General features: G+C 42.3%; 1 protein-coding gene across 4 annotated transcripts; it reads right to left on the bottom strand.

Moving 5' to 3' along the window:
• Window positions 1–177: 177 nt before the first annotated feature.
• LOC135511067 (ETS-related transcription factor Elf-1-like) lies at window positions 178–14,785 on the bottom strand. Of its 4 annotated transcripts, none has more exons than XM_064932570.1 (8): window positions 14,689–14,785; window positions 7,648–8,286; window positions 6,987–7,107; window positions 4,637–4,747; window positions 3,973–4,128; window positions 3,707–3,775; window positions 2,719–2,911; window positions 178–2,615 (listed from the first exon to the last, which is right to left on the bottom strand). In XM_064932570.1, the coding sequence occupies exons 2-8, from the start codon at window positions 7,717–7,719 to the stop codon at window positions 1,949–1,951; spliced, it is 1,389 nt and encodes a 462-aa protein (XP_064788642.1). In that variant the 5' UTR covers window positions 7,720–8,286; window positions 14,689–14,785; the 3' UTR covers window positions 178–1,948. The 4 variants fall into 4 exon arrangements, with proteins under 4 accessions (XP_064788642.1, XP_064788650.1, XP_064788659.1 ...); XM_064932578.1 differs by lacking the exon at window positions 14,689–14,785 and adding an exon at window positions 11,936–12,819; XM_064932587.1 differs by lacking the exon at window positions 14,689–14,785 and adding an exon at window positions 8,583–8,682.
• Between the last annotated feature and the right edge of the window lie 4,404 nt (window positions 14,786–19,189).

Genomic DNA, 19,189 nt, shown 5'->3' with positions numbered 1-19,189 from the left:
GCTAGCTAGCTGGAAAGTCCTCGGTAGGAATCAGAAAACAGTAGAGTCGTGTGTACGGTGCGGGCCCTGTCAGCTGAATAGGCTGGGTAGGCACTTCTCACTACCGAACCCTAACCGCGTGGACGAGTAGATGCGGGCAAGAAACATTTTCACACGGTTTGAAAAAAAAAGTCAGGATTCATTCAAAATTAAAGCTTTTATTTCTTGAAAACAAGTTTAATAATTCCTATTTTATCAACTCCTTCTGTATATATTTTCACAATTAGTTCCTCACACAATAGCAGTAACAAATATATCAGAGACTTCCAGCAAAAGCAAAGAAGCATAAGGCAATATTATCAAAGGAAAAGATTGCAGAAAATGTGCTTTTTATTAGGATATATATAAGCCATCCTTGTAGGATCAGCAAAACTAACCATAGATCAGAGTCTAGGCCTGAGGAGCAACATCATCATACTTTGCATAGATGAGTACATTTGGGAATTGGGATGGTATATACTGTGTTTGTGCAGCAAATAAACACAGATGCACCTGAGAAACAACTGACAGAAAAAGTATTAAGTCACATGTTCACAAACATATATATGAAGGCATATATGGTCCAGGAAAGCACATGTATAACTATTACAGCATATCAGGAATGCTAACAAGATTGCTGGCAGAAGGGCTCCAGGTAGGAGTTGCCCATAGGGGCAGATCTAGGATCAGCTTACTGTCCCCAAATGATGACCAGGGAAAACCTTAGATCAGGGTCATTGGGCAACTACCAACTCTGGCAGAAGTACGTTTACTCTCTTAAAAGCAAAAGCGTGAGAGAAGTTTTATCATTCAGTTATCATCATTGATAGTCATCAGCCACCCCGTTAACATTGAGATTAAGATGCAGTAAAGCCAACAGTACCGCTGCAAAAATGAAACAGAAAATCCCTTTTGATTTGTATTTATTTTATATTCTCTACTTAAGTATGAATGTAACCAAAAGCCTGTAAAGTTAAGGGCTCAGACACACCAGTAGTGTTTGCTGGCCGAGAGTACTTAGCATCTCCGAACATAATTTCCGATTTTACATGTAGAATCCTGTGGAAAATGTAGGCAGTCAGATGTCTACAGCGGGTGGTCCCTACAACACAGCACGTTGAATGATCTGCTGACAAACACTAGAACCCCAATCCGTGCGATGTGCCATCTCTATGGAATATACTCCCTGAACACATCAACCAGGACACATTTAGCTCAAGCACTGATGGTGGGTCTTCTACTGGTGTGGGTGACTATGAGAGTGTGTTTACGTTGAAGATCAACAAGTGACACACATAAATAAGAATGTTAAGGAGCAATATGTGGTAGCTAGCATGCTACAGATTTAAGACTGTCTTTGGTGAAAGCTGGAAAATGATTATTTGAGGCACTTTGGTAGGTGAGAGAGTGGTGACAAAGAAATGGTACATGTTAATAGTGCAAAGCACTGGTCATGGCGGAGAAAAGAACATTGAGAGAACAAGAACAGTGCACGAGCTCCCATGCATTCAGTGGAGCTGAATTGCGAACAGAGATAGAGCAGAGCAGAATGCTCTGCAGCGAGGCTGTAGATTCCAGTGCATGTCTTTGGTCGGCAATTAGAATGTCTGTCATGTTGGTATCAAGAGTTCTAAGACAATTACATTCTTGTTAGAATGCCGATTAGGAATGTTATCGACATGGAGTGTTTGGTGCCAACATGGAAGACAGTTTGGTTAACTCTCTGTAAGAATGGCTCTGGTGCATAAGGGAATGTAAGAGTGAGAGAAAGACCATCCAGGTCTGTCACATCTGTAAAATAAATCACATTTACATCACAACTGTCCAACATCTTTCTCTAAAGTCTCCCTTTGAAAATCATTGTCTTCTGCAGTCATCTTGGCTATGGGGCAAGGACAGTGGCTGATACTGATCAGATGTCTCGGGCATCCTACTCCACAATCAGTCCTGAGTCTGGGTCCTCCTCAGTCCTAACCTCTAGCTCCTCCTGCTTGACAGGGCAGGTCAAGGGCTGTAACTGCAGAGTCACTATCTGACTGGTGGTCTGTTCTGCACTAGCAGCCTGTCTCTCACACAGACTCCCCAGCAGCTGAGCAGTTCTGAAGACTGACCCATGCTGACCAGGCTGCAAAGACTGCACGTTCTGCAGGGTCCGCAGCATCTCAGCTGAGACTATAGGCAGATGCTGCTGCTGGATCAGACTGCTCCCTGGTGGCCGGAGGACTGTCCTGCGATGGGCTAAGGACGAGGCTGGGGGTTGGGTCTTGGGTTTTGGGCCGGGTTGGCGCCGCTGGGCTGCTGCTGGACCTGTGTTGGTCTGTCTGGGCCTATGGTAGCCTCTGGTAGCCTGGGGAGGGGGAAGGAAAGAATGCTCGTAGGACCCTAAATCGTCCAGGGATTGGTCACTGTAGGGCAGACTGTCCTCTGGGTCATCTGGGACGCTATCATCGCCATCGTCCTCTTCTTCCTCATGATTGTCTTGGTCCTCCTGGTCTTCATCGTCGCTGATGAAGACCATGTCTTTGGGCAGAGAGGCAAACTGGTAGACCAGCCTCTGACCCTCCACCTTGTTCAGAATCCCACGCTGGTAGTAGTACCTGTCAGGGACAGAGAGAGGACAGCTTTGATACACACACACCTGCAGGGACACAGACTGTAACTTATTATTATTGTAATGTAATTAATGTAACTACAGCGTACCGGAGTGCTCGGCCCATGGTCTCATAGTTCATGTCTGGTTTGTTCTTGTGTTTGCCCCAGAGTCTGGCCACAGCCTTGGAGTTGACCAGCTTAAAGATCCCTGCATGCCGATTGGTCCATTTGATGTAACGTGGGCAGGCCTGTCTGTCCTGGAGAAGCTCAATCAGGAACTGCCACAAGAACATAGTGTTACCTGAAACAGGTGAGGGAGAGGTGAGATGGAGTGTGTGTCTGTTTGTGTGTATGTACCAGAGGAGAACGGCAGGTAGCCTAGTGGTTAGCGCGTTGGGCCAGTAACTGAAAGGTTGCTAGATCGAATCCCCGAGCTGACAAGGTAAAAAAAAAAAAATCTGTCATTCTGCCCCTGAACACTGTTCCTAGGCCGTCATTGTAATTAAGAATTTGTTCTTAACTGACTTGCCTAGATAAATTTAAAGAACGACCGCCTCTTTTCATTGAAGCCACAAAGTTCAAGGCCGACCGTGGTACTGCATGCATTGTTTGCAGAAAACAGAATCCCCATTATAGTGAATGGGAAAATAGGTATCTACATGGTCATTCTTTGTGTAAATAGATATATTTTTAAGAAATCTTGGAACCAATAATTGCTTCTACAAGACCAGATTATTTTAAAATCACATAAAGTATAAGGGTAATTTAGTTGCTAATGAAATCCTGCAGTACCCCAGTCAGTCTTGAGATACTCAATAAGAACGTATGTTATGCATCAGTTAGTGCTATCCGGGGTCCTTGGGACCTCCCTATCCTAAACCCTAACCCCTACCCCTACCTAACCATAAACCTTACCATTTTAAAATGTCAACTTCAATGTGGTAGGGACGTCCCAAGGATACCAAATAGCAATAACCGTTATGTAGCCATAAGACACCATCTTAACCGACTTCCTTGGCTTCAAATGCACTATTGAGTCTTCACATAGAAATTAATGGTGTCACGTGATTGATCATATACAGCCATTGGTGTGTACCTTTGCTGTATTTGCCCCTCTTGAATGTGATGTCCGGTGTGGGGGATTCAGGCCTTTTGGATTTCTTAGCTAAAATGCATAACAGAGTAGTTATGTCACAATGGCATTTTGACTTTGTCAAAATGACAGTAGTCCATAAATGGCCAGGTGAGAAAGAAAAAGTAGTTGTATTGTCAAAAATGATGAGCAGGCATACGAGCTAAGGTTGTTCTGGTTATGATTACAATTTATAGTTTGAAAGCATGGCCAGATAATGACAATCTAACCTCTCTTCTTCTTTGGTTGCTCAGCAACAGTCTCCCTCTGCAGTGTGACCCACTGGGGCTGGCCCAGAGCTCCCACAAGGCCTTCCGCTGACACCGTCAACTGGTGGGTAACGGGTGACGTGATGACATCACCCAGGGCAGGGACGTACAGCTGGGCTAGAGGGGAGGAGACAAACACACTGTTAGGGGTTACAGTGTAATAAATGAGTCTACAAGGAGACAATTTGATTATATGTGAGAACAGGATGAATACATCTGCTCCAAGCAGAGCAGAAATATAGATGCTTGTTTGCACTAGGGAGTGATACAAAGAAACCTGGGGTGCGTTCAGCAGGATGCAATGTTTTGGAACATTCCCGATAGAAATAGGCTATGTAGAATAACATGCCCCGCTGACATGTATAATAAGGGATCATATCAGCTCTGATCTGCAACGTTCAACAATGTTTGGCAACTGAACGTGGCCATTGTGATGGTAGACAAGCTCCAAACCCGGTTAGATTTGTTTACGCAAAGACTGAGTTCGAGTCAAGACAAGTTACTCCCTGAGCTACTAACTTAAATTAGCTGTGTGTGTGTGTGTGTGTGTGTGTGTGTGTGTGTGTGTGTGTGTGTGTGTGTGTGTGTGTGTGTGTGTGTGTGTGTGTGTGTGTGCGCGTCTCACTGTAGTGCTGTTGGTCCAGAGAGAGGGAGTCAGGGGAGTCCATGTTGAGGAGAGTCTCAGCTGCCACCAGTGTTTCCATGGTTTCCTCATCTCCACTCTCACTGTCCTCCACTGGAGACGGAGAGATATGAGAGAGATTGGGATAAAAGGAAGATATGTAGAGAGAGAGGCGGGGTAATGTGTCAGCATGACATCATGGCTCTGTCTGTGGGCATATCCCTAGTGATGGGACAGTGGGAGTAAACAAGAGGGCTATCTAGCTTCTACACTGTTAGCTAGCATAGCTGGAGCGGAATGGTATCAAATACACCAAACACATGGATGGTTTCTATGTGTATGATGCCATTCTATTTGCGCAGTTTGAGCCATTATGAGCCTTCCTCCCCTTAGCAGCCTCCACTGCTTTCTATCACAACAAAAGTCTAACTGTATATTCGCTAGCTAGCAAAATCAAGCTTAAACTGAGATGGCCATAATAATGTTGTAACAGGCCATGGCTGAACGATTGAACTAAAGTTAGCTAACATGCTAGAAAGTAGACAAGTGAAGCTACAAAACCTATTGGCTACACATTTACTTGCATTAACAGCCTCACTACTAAATCATTAGTTTCACAAACTGTTTACTCCAGAGAGCTAGCAACATGATAAGCAACTTTGTCAAAGCTGCAGTAGCCACAAGACTTGTATTTTGTTTCACTTCCTGGATTTGCCAACTTCTCTGATTGGTTCAAGTGTGAAGGCCACAGTAGCATGTGCTCAGCCAGCTTTATGATCTTTGTTTCCAGCCCCCTCACCAAAATGAGTAGAGATATCTGGGCCATTCCTACCTTGACGTGCCTTTTGGACCTCATAACTTTTTGGGGGAAAAGTTTAAATATAAAAGAAAAAATGTATTCTATCAGAAAAAGGACATTTGACTTTCAGGCACTTTGTGTGCATTTTCCAAACTGTTAGGTGTATAATCATAACAGGGTGGAAATTTGGAGCCTAAATTAGCCATAGCTCTGTGAGTGAGCAAGATTGAGCTAGCATAATGGTGAACACTTGAACAGGACTTTAACTTCTCTATCAAACATATTTTAACATTTTGAAAAGTGGTTAATTTTCTCTATAGTTTAGCCTAACAGGGTGGACATGAATGGGCCATAAAGACTAACAACATGAAACATGGAAAGATGGACAGTGGTGGAAAAAGTACTCAATTGTTATACTTGAGTAAAAGTAAAGACAGCCAAATAGAAAATGGTGCAACTAAAAGTAAAAGTTACCTAGTAAAATACTACTGAGTAAAGTTTAAAAGTATCTGGTTTTAAAAATGTATTTAAGTAGAGTGGTGAAAAAAGTACTTAATTGTCATACTTGAGTAAAAGTAAAATTCCTTATTTTAAGCAAACCAGAAAGGCACACGCCAACACTCAGGCATCATTTAGAAACACAGTTTTGTGTTTAGTGAGTCCGCCGGATCAGAGGTAGTTGGAATGACTATGTGTTATATTGATAGGTGAATGAATTGGACAATAATTCGGTCCTGTCTGAGCATTCTAACTGTAACGAGTACTTTTTGGTGTCAGGGAAAATGTATGGGTGTAAAAAGTACATATTTTAATTAGGAATGTAGTGGAGTAAAAAGTAAAAGTTGTCAAAAATATAAATAGTAAAGTTAAGTACAGATGACACCACATTGAGAAAGTGTGGTGTGTTGTAGCAAAGGGGTTGGTTTCTTAAATGGAGAATTGCAACAAACTAACAGGGTGGAAAGTGATATCAGGGTCACAGAAGTGATATTTCCTGTGAACAGAAAAGACACTGCATTATAGGAATGACCCAGCTAGGGTATTCTTTCTAAATGCCTCATTATGTAGACGCTGAGTTAGCCACAGTACTAAACTACAGTATTTTAGACTGAAACTGCTCAGTTGTTATACTCCAGTAAGGATATGTGCTATAAACACAGCAGATAGCATCTTAGTCAAAGTAGTTAGTGTGCCAGCTAACCTTTCTACCATAGCAAGCTAACTGGCTAACCACCTGAATGTACTGACTGACTGCACAAAGTCTGTATCATGAATTGTTTTGCCCAGCACAGTTTAGGATGTGCATATCACCCTCCTGTTATACACTGATATTTTCTCTCAGGAGCTGAATGAAGCCATGGAGCCTACACCCCCCAGCTATACAGAACACCCATACCTGTTAGTCAGACCTTTACCCTAACACCCAAACGTAACCCTCCTAATCTACTACGTCAATGTGTCTGTTTCTGTCTACAGGTGCTGTTGACAATGCCAAGAAGTCCAAGCTGCTCAACCCCAGATTGCCTTCATTAGACCGTGCGTGTTTGTTGTTACCTGTTGTTAACAGGTGGTCTTCTGTGTATGTCTGCTCACAGGCCAGGCCTGTGTAGGAGAGCAGGTGGGATTGTGGGATCTGCTCCACTATCACTGCAGGATAGGCCAAGTGCTCATCCAGCTGCAACACAGGGACAAATAATCTGTCACTCACTTCAATTTAATTATTTAACATTTGAGCCAATGCTTTATTTAATCATTTCCAATATCTAATGTTTGATATTGTAAGATAACAGCCAAGGTAAGGCTTGAACCAGCAACTCTGCAGTTAAATTGGAAGGGTACTAACATCTGTGCCATGAGGTTCCGAAATCTTGGCAGAGGTTGTACACTGACATACAGTGAGGCTAGACTTTAGGGTTTTAACTTAAGAGCTGTGTGAGTGAGAGGACTACTTTCACTGTTCCTATTTGAAATAGGTCAGTATGTTCCCAATGTAAATTGGTGCTGATCTTTCAATAACTATGTCTGACGTTATCCTCATGTTATCCTTGGCTACTCTACATGTAGGTTCTATCGCTGATTCAATACAGCTTGTCTGCACTTTGATATTTCATTTCCCAAGTGGTTCTACACTGACGTGTGATTTTAAAAGAGGCTTGATGTTTTATCTGTTGGTGTGCAAACACACACACACACACACACACACGGTCGTTCCCACCTGTAGTCCATTGTTCACGTGGTCGCTGGCAAACTCAAAGATGAGTTCCGTCTGCTGCAGCATGGAAGACATCCCAGAATAATCCAATAACAGGTCTACGATGTCATCATCCCAGCATTCCACATCAGATGTCCAACAGTTTCACACAACACGTTCTAAGTTCCAGAGCACCAAATCGAAGTTACAGGTGTCAAATCACAGGTTCTGTGTTCCAGAAGTTCCTGAGCAGAGAGAGTCGTATCAAAAGCTTCCCCCTGTCTGTTTCTCACAGGTCCTCCTGAGGATGAGTCACTCTTAACTACATGCCTGAACAGCACAGTGACTAAACTGTCTAAATGAAAGAAACTTCAGATAAATAGCTGTCTAGTAACTCGTTCCTCACTCCAGCACAGTGGCTTGACCTCTCAGAAGAGTGAGTGTTGGCTTGGCTAGTTGGTTAAATTGTTGAGGTAAAATCCTGCAGGAGTCCTCAGTAGATGTTCCATAGATGAGATGTTGAACAGGAGCAGAGACAGAGAAGTTGCAGGGAGAATCAATTACTTGTTTCCTTCTCTCTTTCTAAGTTTCTACCCTCGATGAAGAAGTGGAGGCCGCCAACGGTCCTGTGGTCTCAACCTGAGAAAAGGGAACAGAGAGAGACTGGTGGTGGGAGGGAGGGAGAAGAGAAAGAGATTACATTAGAGAAGTCTCTTCAAGCCATGATAACTCTACGTGTAGACTACATAAGCCACACTCTTTCTGATCAAAGTGCAGACAGTGAACAGAATCACATGATCAGGGCTCTATAAACTCCGCTGGCAGAACAACAGTCTGTGGGTTCAGTCTGTTAGTGAGGGGCAAAAACACTGTCCTCTGTCAAACTGAGCCAAGGCCTCTTATAACAAGCAACTGTTTATATTCATATCCCTCTTATCACACTATTATGCCACACAGACCTTCTGCTCTCTTTCTCTCAGCTCTCACACGCACTGCTTTCTTATCTCCCTTTCTAAAGAGACCAAACCAGCAACAGGAAAGAAACTTCCGGACTGCGTCATGAGTGTGTTTGTGTGTGAGTATGGGGGAGGGGTGGGAGGAGGCAAAAAGAGCAACTGCGCCTGCTCAGAGAACCTAATGCTCAGGTCGGACAATGGACTTCTGCATTAGGGTGTGTATCATACATATACTGTGCCAGGTCATCCTGACGTGTGTGTGTGTGTGTCAGTTTGAAGGGAGGGGAAACTCCTCGTTCGGAGATATGGTGCTTTCCCTCTGGTCAGGGCAGGCACGTCTGGAATGTGTTTGGAATAGTTCATATGAGTGATAAGCACAGAGCGAACAGACAGACACAGGGTTACATTACTACAGAGAGAAGGAATCACAAAAAGTGCTAGGTAATGATTGCCTGCGTTTTTGACGGCTGTTTAATCTTATTAGGATTTCTTCACACCCCGACACAGACTGTAATGTACATTTTCTAGACAAACACTCATAAGGGATTTGTTGCGTTACTAACAGGCATCACTAACAGGCATCAATAAGAAACAAGACTGAAAAACCTACATCTTCGCCCATCACTCCTACATCATTATAACAGGGTACTGTAGTTCCACCAATTGAGTACTTTTGGGTAGTGTAATTCATTTGGTGAAGAAAAAAAACACTTATTTGACCTAATTTTAACATTCTGTCCGTCATAAAAGAGCACATGTTCAACTTTTTCCCATCTTAAGAGGTAAGAGGTTAAAGATCTACAAAAATTGTATCGTTCAACAGGGGTTGATTTTATTTTGTCTAACTTTGTTTATTGCAACAAATGATGGTGGAAACTATTTTAAAAATAAATTATGATTGCCGAATACTTTCGAAAATATGCCGGGCACGTGATGTAGGCTAATCACATAACAATAAGCTCCACTCCACATTTAATGCTAAATGCCTACTGCTTGCCAAATAAAAAATGTATGTTTCCTTGCAGAACAGGGATTGTCCTGATGTGCAAGAATGCCTGAAATGCTTGGCCTTGCTTATCTGGTTGGCTTGGAAGTTTCACCATCCAATTATTTCAGATCTACAGGAATGCAAGTTTCAGCAAGGCATGGACCGTGGCGATATGTTGGTACATGATAATTATTCGAATATGGAAAATATTAGTCAATGATTGCATTTTATCCATGCTGGCTTTCGCGGGCTACATGAGACAAAAAACGGATAGGTGGGGGAGGCATAATTTTATGCCGTCGCCAATTTATTAATGCACAATTTACCTAAATGGGCAATGGAAACACTTCAACCACTACATTTTTATTCTACACTGTAGGTTTTTGCAAAAAAATACGTATTTTTTAAGGCGTGACATCATTATGTCCAGCGATTTTCATAGACACAGGATAGATCAATGGAAACTCACCCTAGCAGATAATTGTTGCATGTATTTTCTATGCAAACTTACTAAATGTCGACAAATGTCGACAACACTGGACAAGGTTGTGGAAATATAGCTATTGAGACAGACCTCCCCAACAGCTCTGACTTTGTTTACATAAGACGTCACACATTTTCTAACTTGTTAAATATGACACCAAACCTCTTAGTAAAATTGAGCAACTAAAACATTAAAATGACAGATGTCTTGAGTTATTTTAGATTCATTCTGGGAGTTTTGAGGATGTGAAATAGGCTTCCATGTCTAGTGTCTCATGTGGGACAAACATCATTAACCACATGCAGAATCGGTCAAGAAACACACTTCCAAGTCTGAAATCTTGTTTTTCTAATGATCAACAGAAAAACATGTGTCAATCGGCGTGTTCAGTGGCTCTTTAAATCAGCCATAAATCCCCCTGTGACAGAGGAAATGGAAGCTTGTTGTGTGCAACAGGGTGGGGCAATTGAATGCAAGCTTTATTTAATTTATTTTTTAACACAAAAAAACTACACGGTTGGCTTGTTACAGTGTGATCGACTTGCTCGCTTTTCCACCACAAAACCTGCTTTTCCACTATGATTTGACAATTAGATGTTCCATGTTTCTTTAGATTAAAAAAATAAATGAGTCACCATAGCAGGTTTGACATTAAAATGAGGAACAGACTAACATTGAGTGGCTGCTGCCAACACACTGACTCAACTCCAGCCACTTCAATAATGGAAATTGATGGGAAAGGATGTAAAATATATCACTAGCCACTTTAAACAATGCTACCTAATATAATGTTTACATACCCTACATTATTCATCTCATATGTATACGTATATACTGTACTCTATCATCTACTGCATCCTTATGTAATACATGTATCACTAGCCACTTTAACTATGCCACTTTGTTTACATACTCATCTCATATGTATATACTGTACTCGATACCATCTACTGTATCTTGCCTATGCTGCTCTGCACCATCACTCATTCATATATCTTTATGTACATATTCTTTATCCCCTTACACTGTGTATAAGAAATTAGTTTTGGAATTGTTAGTTAGATTACTTGTTGGTTATTACTGCATTGTCGGAACTGGAAGCACAAGCATTTCGCTACACTCGCATTAACATCTGCTAACCATGTGTATGTGACAAATAAAATTTGATTCGATTTGAAATAGATCACACTAATCACACGAAATAAAAACATTTCTTAACACTTTGTCAAAGCAACAAAATAACTAGAGCTTTACAATGGTGGTGAAAACGAGGACACATTTTGAGGTTTAAATGGATTTAAATCTTCCTAGAAGTCACAGAGGGACGCTTTAACAAGTCTTTATTCATATAAAAAAACAGATGTATTGAATTTTCCATGTGGTTTATTTCAATGGGCACTTCATTGAATAAGCTTTTAAAATGCAATATTGGTGCACAACTTCTAAGATATCAAAGGGACACAAAAAGGACTCTTTACGTCGATTGACCCAACACCAACATCACGTGACTGAAACAATCAACCCCCAACAGCAACCCAGCCCTGTCCTCTCTGTGTTTAAGGCCTTGTCCTTGTTGTCACGTTATATAGACTATATATAGACTTTTCTATTGTGTTGTTGACTGTACGTTTGTTTATTCCATGTGTAACTGTGTTGTTGTTTGTGTCGCACTGCTTTGCTTTATCTTGGCCAGATCGCAGTTGTAAATGAGAACTTGTTCTCAACTGGCCTACCTGGTTAAATAAAGGTTAAATATAAAAAATTAAACGTTAGATAGGATAACATACACACACGCTCCTTTACTTTCTAGGTTTTCCCTTCTCTCCTCCACCTCTCTATTTGTTCACTCAGTCACTCACATTTTCTCTCCACTCTTCTACTCACCTGTCCTCCACTCTTCAGGCAGTTACTGACTGTTGTTAGCAGCAGAAAATCCTGTTTTGCTGTTTCTGGCCTACCATGACCTCTCTTTCTCACACACAGTAGGTAAACAACCACGTACAGGTAACATGCACCATGACGACAGTTGTTGTGCTACACGCCTCTGTTTACCTGAGCTCCTCCCACTCTATCCTTAAACCCCTTAGAGAGAGACTTCCCATGAGACAGCCTGAGAGCTGCTCACAGGTCAGACATCATGCATGCTATATTCACGCCGATGCATTTTGAATGCCAGTATTTTCTGTTTTGCCTGTTCAGTAGATATGTTGCTCTTTGTGTTGTTTCTTCCATAGTGTGTGTGTGTGTGTGTGTGTGTGTGTGTGTGTGTGTGTGTGTGTGTGTGTGTGTGTGTGTGTGTGTGTGTGTGTGTGTGTGTGTGTGTGTGTGTGTGCGTGTGCATGTGACGGCTGAGAGAGCAAGATGCGACTGAGGCTGTTATCGCACAGGAAGCACAACCCATTCTGTGGGCTCCACTTCCTCCTGAGAGAGCGGGAGGGAGCCAAACAACGCTGGAACAGCTGTCACCACGGAGAGAAATGTTCCATTGTACGTCTGCCAGGCTGCCATCTTGTATTGTGGTTGTTTTGAATGTTGGGTTATCGCTAACGCTTCCCCATGATCTCTGTGTCCTGTATATTTCCCAATATTGTAAATGACTCCTTGTTTCCATGGACAATGGTGACGAGAGGAGGTTTTTAAGAATATTTGGCACAGTCCATCTAGAAGGTTCATCCATCACATGCGTTGGTGTCTGTGGCTTCAGTCATGTGATCTGATCCTGTGAAGTTGCTGCCAGACCCAGTGATAAGCTCCATAACACACTCGCTGTCCTTGTGTGTGTGTGTGTGTGTGTGTGTGTGTGTGTGTGTGTGTGTGTGTGTGTGTGTGTGTGTGTGTGTGTGTGTGTGTGTGTGTGTGTGTGTGTACACAAAGAGCATTGTGAATTAGGCCACGCTGGTAGGGGAATAGGGTGAGGAGCTGATAAGCTTCCCCTGTTGCCCGGGGTGACTGGGCCTGGCCAATCTAACATGGAGGAATTATGAGGCGATTCTGAATAACACAGCTGTGTGTTTTTGTGAGCTTAAAATCTCACCCCCCTTTCTGTGTATGACTTGTGTGTACATATGTGTGGCCCTGTGTGAGTGTGTTTGCTCGCTCGCATATACACTGAACAAAAATGTAAACGCAACATTTAAAGTGTTGGTTCCATGTTTCATGAGCTGAAAGTAAAGGATATGCACAAAAACCTTATTTCTCTTAAATGTTGTGCACAAATTTGTTTACATCCATGTTTACCAAGATAATCCATACACCTGACAGGTGTGGCATATCAAGAAGCTAATTAAACAGCATAATCATTACACAGGTGCACCTTGTGCTGGGGACAATAAAAGGCCACTTTAAAATGTGCCGTTTTGTTACACAACACAATGCCACAGATGTCAATTTGAGGGAGAGTACAATTGGAATGCTGACTGCAGGAATGTCCACCAGAGCTGTTGCCAGAGAATTGAATGTTCATTTCTCTACCATTAGCCACCTCCAAGTCATTTTAGAGAATTTGGCAGTACGTCCAACCGGCCTCATAACCACAGACCTTGTGTATGGCATCGTGTGGGAGAGCGGTTTGTTGATGTCAATGTTGCAAACAGAGGTGGCATTGGCCCCATGGTGGCATTGGGATTATGATATGGGCAGGCATAAGTTACAGACAACGAACACAGTTGCATTTTATCTATGGCAATTTAAATGCACAAAAATACAGTGACAAGATCTTGAGGCCCATTTTTTGTTAAGGTATCTGTGACCAACATATGCATATGTAACCAATGTGTAATGGCTAGCTAGTTAGCGGTGGTGTGCGATAATAGCGTTTCAATCGGTGACGTCACTCGCTCTGAGACCTTGAAGTAGTTGTTCCCCTTGCTCTGCAAGGGCTGATGCTTTTGTGGCACGATGGGTAACGATGCTTTGTGGGTGTCAGTTGTTGATGTGTGCAGAGGATCCCTGGTTCGAGGTGAGGAGAGGGACGGAAGCTATACTGTTACACATATCTGTATTCCCAGTCATGTGAAATCCATATATTAGGGCATAATGAATTTGTCAATTGACTGATTTCCTCATAACTGTAACTCAGTAAAATGAATGAAATTGTTGCATGTTGCATTTATATTTTTGTTCAACATATATGTGTATACTGCAAAGTCACAGGTGCCTGGATACTTTATGTAAGCACTCTAAAGCTAAACAAACAGATACAAGAAAAGATATGTATGTATTCTCAATAACACATGCCAAACGCACAACCTCAGTTTTGGGGTTTCTGCAATGCCAGTTTTGGGGTTTCTGCAATGCTCAACTGTAGCGCACTAAACACTTTCACTTTCACTTCAGTCTCAATCTACTACACCACATGTGTCAAACTCACTCCACCGAGCGCCGAATGTCTGCGGGTTCCGCTCCACCCTTGTACTTGATTGATTAAGGTCACTAATTAGTAAGGAACTCCCCTCACCTGGTTGTCTACGTCTTAACTGAAAGGAAAAACCAAAAACCCGCTGGCACTCGGCAGTCCGTGGAATGAGTTTGACACCCCTGTACGACACAGACCCACCTCCTATTAATAACATAATAGCAATATCTTTGTAAATTCGTCTTTTATCGCTTCTGCTCTGCGATAGGAGCAGTGCGCTTACCTTGTGCTGTGTCTGTGTGTAGCAGCTGGCTGGTACAATACGGACAAAGCTGAGAACAGGAAACTGTTTTTTACCCCTCCTGTGACAAAAAACAAACTCCGGTAAGAGAATGCATTTTCGCACAGATATAGGTTCAGCTTAAAGTCCTCAAAGGCTCACAGTAACCACTAGGGGGGAAATACAAAGCTGACCTCAGATCAGTATCCAGAGGTTGACTTCATCCTTCTCCGCAAACAACAGCGCTGCTTCCTCTTTCCCCTAAGGGCCCCTCCCACAGTGAATTCTTATTGGCCACCTGTCCTGAAGTAGAGGTAACCGCTGGCGACCATTGTCAGCAATGATCTAAGGCAGCGTTTCCCAAAATCGGTCCTCGGGACCCCAAGAGGTGCACGTTTTTTTTTTTTTTTGCGCAAACACTACACAGCTGATTCAGATGTTCAAAGCTTGATGATTATTTGGGGGGGGTTGGGAAACCCTGATCTAAGGTAAACACAGGTATACGACGGTCTTTGCAAATATCCAGAGGGCAGAGCAACAATACCATGTAGTACACACTCCGTCACACTCACATGCATGCACGCGCACACACACACCGCTCAGGGCCAGGTATGTATGCGAGATAAACAACAGCGTTTCTCAATTACATAGTCACAAGCGCTCCCTATTGGCCGTTTTATTTACATTTGACATTTTATTAATTTAGCTGACGGTCTTATCCAGTGGTGAGTGCATACATTTCTTTCTTTTCGTACTGGAGTGTAGAACTGCTAATACATTCATGCATAATTCAATATAGGCCTATCCTTCCTTCTTCCCGTCTATAATGTAATCACTGATCTGACATGACTGGAACTTGGTTAACTGCTATGTACAGAAACCTGGTTTGTACTTATCCAACGCGCTAATATCCGGCTTCAAGCAGGTCCCTAATCGCTCAAAATGGAATGTTAACACATGCTAAAACAACTATTCCCTGTGGCCTGTCGGGGGCATTCTTCTCTCCTGAGAAGCATGAACTATTCCTGGGGTCAACAAAAAACACAAAACACTGATACACTAATAGACAAGGACAGTCATACAAATGTCAAATACAATTGCAGTATATACAAACAATACAACAACAAAAATATGTGTGTTACAGTGTGTCTCTTTGTGTGTGTGCCCACATCAGAGTATGTTAGTGGAGTTGAGTGGTTGGAAATCCTGCTCATGAAGCAGTGGTCGCGCTCCGCTCCCCACGTCCTTTCCAACAGCTCCACTGAAAACCGCTCCCTGCTCACAGGAAAAAACTGCTGCTCCATTCATTCAAATGATAATTTAATCAACAGCCATTTATTTCTGTGACTACTTGGACAACTGCGCTGCTCTCATTTGGTTTTGAGGTATTGGAACCAAACCACATGATTTGAATGAAAAGTATTTGAATAAATTTGAATGTTGATGAATGTAAGAAGCACATATCATTTCAAGTAGGCTACTTGTCATATTAAACAGCATAAATAGGTCAAGAACCAGACAGGGAGCCTAAGAAGGTGCAGAAATGTATTATTTAGGCTATAAATTAATGAATTGTGAAGCATTTGCGAGTGCAACACAACAGGCTGGAAGGGACATAAAGTGCTCAGCATTTAAACATTTCATTGTATCTCATCATTGTAGTCTATATAAATTGTGCATATAGGCTGTGAATTACTTCAAATTAAATGAAAAATGTGTTATTAGTGCATTTTCATTCATTTTTAGAATCATGAGTTTGGCCAGTCTGTGGCTTCAGGCTCATGCGATGGTGCCTGGAGAGCCAGTCAGCAGCAGAGAACATCCTCTCCACACTTGCAGGGCCACTGGGGATGATAAACACCCTTTTAGCCAGGCTGGGCAGAGATGCAGAGTTGTTTAAAAAAAAATACATCTATAGGTTGTCCTAAAGGTTTTTAGGCAAAATGACCCAATTTAAACAGAAAGCTCCTTGAATGTGGGATTTTTCACAACTGGGCCAAAATCTATTATGGCCTATTATATAGATAATAGAACAAAAATGAATAAAACGTTTCAGAGATTAGATTTTTTGTTCATAAATTTGCTACAATGACAACCTTAGTTATCTACCCACCTCGTTCCTTTCTTTTAGCATGTGCACGTAGTAAGTGCATCATCATGCTTTCGGGATACATGTTTTTTCAGATTCCACATTGATTCCTTAGTTGTGGACACTTCAGTTGTGGAAACTACAAATTAGGCGCACTCTGCCCCTCGCTCCGCTCCAGCTCCACTCACAACTCTGGTCCACGTAGTCCCCACCATTCCATGAGATGTTTTTTAAATGTAATTTTGCTGTTTTATTGAGTAATAGGAAATGGAAGAGAGTTTCATGCGATCATGGCTCTGTACAATACTGTGCATTGCCGTGAATTGGTTTTGGACTTTGGGACTGTAAGGATAACCCTGGTGGCAAGGTCTTGTGGAGAATGTATGGGTGTCTGAGCTGAATTGAAAATGATTATGCAGACAATCTGAAATTGTCATCACAGTAATATTTCTCATGAAAACTAGAAGAAAAGCAGTTCATCTCTCATCAACCTGGAAAGACTGGCCTGCATGTCGTTGATGTTAGTTCTGTATGTGCAGTTAAGGGCAAGGCGTGCTGCTCTGTTCTGGGCCAGCTGCAGTTTTGATAGGTCTTTCTTTGCAGCACTTGACCATATTACAGACAGTAATCAAAATGGGACAAGACCAGAGCCTTAACTAGTACAGTTGATTTTTGTCTCATAAACGATGAGCATCTTTTTATAACAGACATACGCCTCCAATCTTCATAACAACTTTGTCAATATGATTTGAACATGATAATTGACCATCCAATGTTATACTTAGGAGTTTAGCTTCCTCAACTTCATCAATGGTCACACCCTATATACACAACTCCAGTTGAGGTTTAGGTCTTAGAGAATGTTTTGAACCATATACAATGCTTTTAGTTGTAGATGTATTTAAGACCAGTTTATTATTATTAATCACCCTTTGTGATACTGACTGTATATCCTTATTTAGAGTTTCAGTGGCAATTCATTTTTTTTTTTTTAAGTAATCACCCAAGGCAACTGTCATGACGGACACCATACTGTATACAGTGGGGCAAAAAAAAAATTCTCAGCCACCAATTGTGCAAGTTCTCCCACTTAAAAAGATGTGAGAGACCTGTAATTTTCATCATAGGTACACTTCAACTATGACAGACAAAATGAGGAAAAAAATCCAGAAAATCACATTGTAGGATTTTTAATGAATTTATTTGCAAATTATGGTGGAAAATAAGTATTTGGTCACCTACAAACAAGCAAGATTTCTGGCTCTCACAGACCTGTAACTTCTTCTTTAAGAGGCTCCTCTGTCCTCTACTCGTTACCTGTATTAATGGCACCTGTTTGAACTTGTTATCAGTAGAAAGGACACCTGTCCACAACCTCAAACAGTCACACTCCAAACTCCACTATGGCCAAGACCAAAGAGCTGTCAAAGGACACCAGAAACAAAATTGTAGACCTGCACCAGGCTGGGAAGACTGAATGTGCAATAGGTAAGCAGCTTGGTTTGAAGAAATCAACTGTGGGAGCAATTATTAGGAAATGGAAGACGTACAAGACCACTGATAATCTCCGTCGATCTGGGGCTCCACGCAAGATCTCACCCCGTGGGGTCAAAATGATCACAAGAACGGTGAGCAAAAATCTCAGAACCACACGGGGGGACCTCGTGAATGACCTGCAGAGAGCTGGGACCAAAGTAACAAAGCCTACCATCAGTAACACACTACGCCGCCAGGGACTCAAATCCTGCAGTGCCAGACATGTTTCCCTGCTTAAGCCAGTACATGTCCAGGCCCGTCTGAAGTTTGCTAGAGAGCATTTGGATGATCCAGAAGAAGATTGGGAGAATGTCATATGGTCAGATGAAACCAAAATATAACTTTTTGGTAAAAACTCAACTCGTCGTGTTTGGAGGATTAAGAATGCTGAGTTGCATCCAAAGAACACCATACCTACTGTGAAGCATGGGGGTGGAAACATCATGCTTTGGGGCTGTTTTTCTGCAACGGGACCAGGACGACTGATCCGTGTAAAGGAAAGAATGAATGGGGCCATGTATCGTGAGATTTTGAGTGAAAACCTCCTTCCATCAGCAAGGGCATTGAAGATGAAACGTGGCCGGGTCTTTCAGCATGACAATGATCCCAAACACACTGCCCGGGCAACGAAGGAGTAGCTTCGTAAGAAGCATTTCAAGGTCCTGGAGTGGCCTAGCCAGTCTCCAGATCTCAACCCCATAGAAACTCTTTGGAAGGATTTGAAAGTCCGTGTTGCCCAGCAACAGCTCCGAAACATCACAGCTCTAGAGGAGATCTGCATGGAGGAATGGGCCAAAATACCAGCAACAGTGTGTGAAAACCTTGTGAAGACTTACAGAAAACGTTTGACCTCTGTCATTGCCAACAAAGGGTATATAA

The sequence above is a fragment of the Oncorhynchus masou genome, chromosome 3, assembly GCF_036934945.1.
Source record: "Oncorhynchus masou masou isolate Uvic2021 chromosome 3, UVic_Omas_1.1, whole genome shotgun sequence".
Taxonomy (NCBI): domain Eukaryota; kingdom Metazoa; phylum Chordata; class Actinopteri; order Salmoniformes; family Salmonidae; genus Oncorhynchus; species Oncorhynchus masou.
This window is presented reverse-complemented; position numbering and strand designations above follow the sequence as displayed.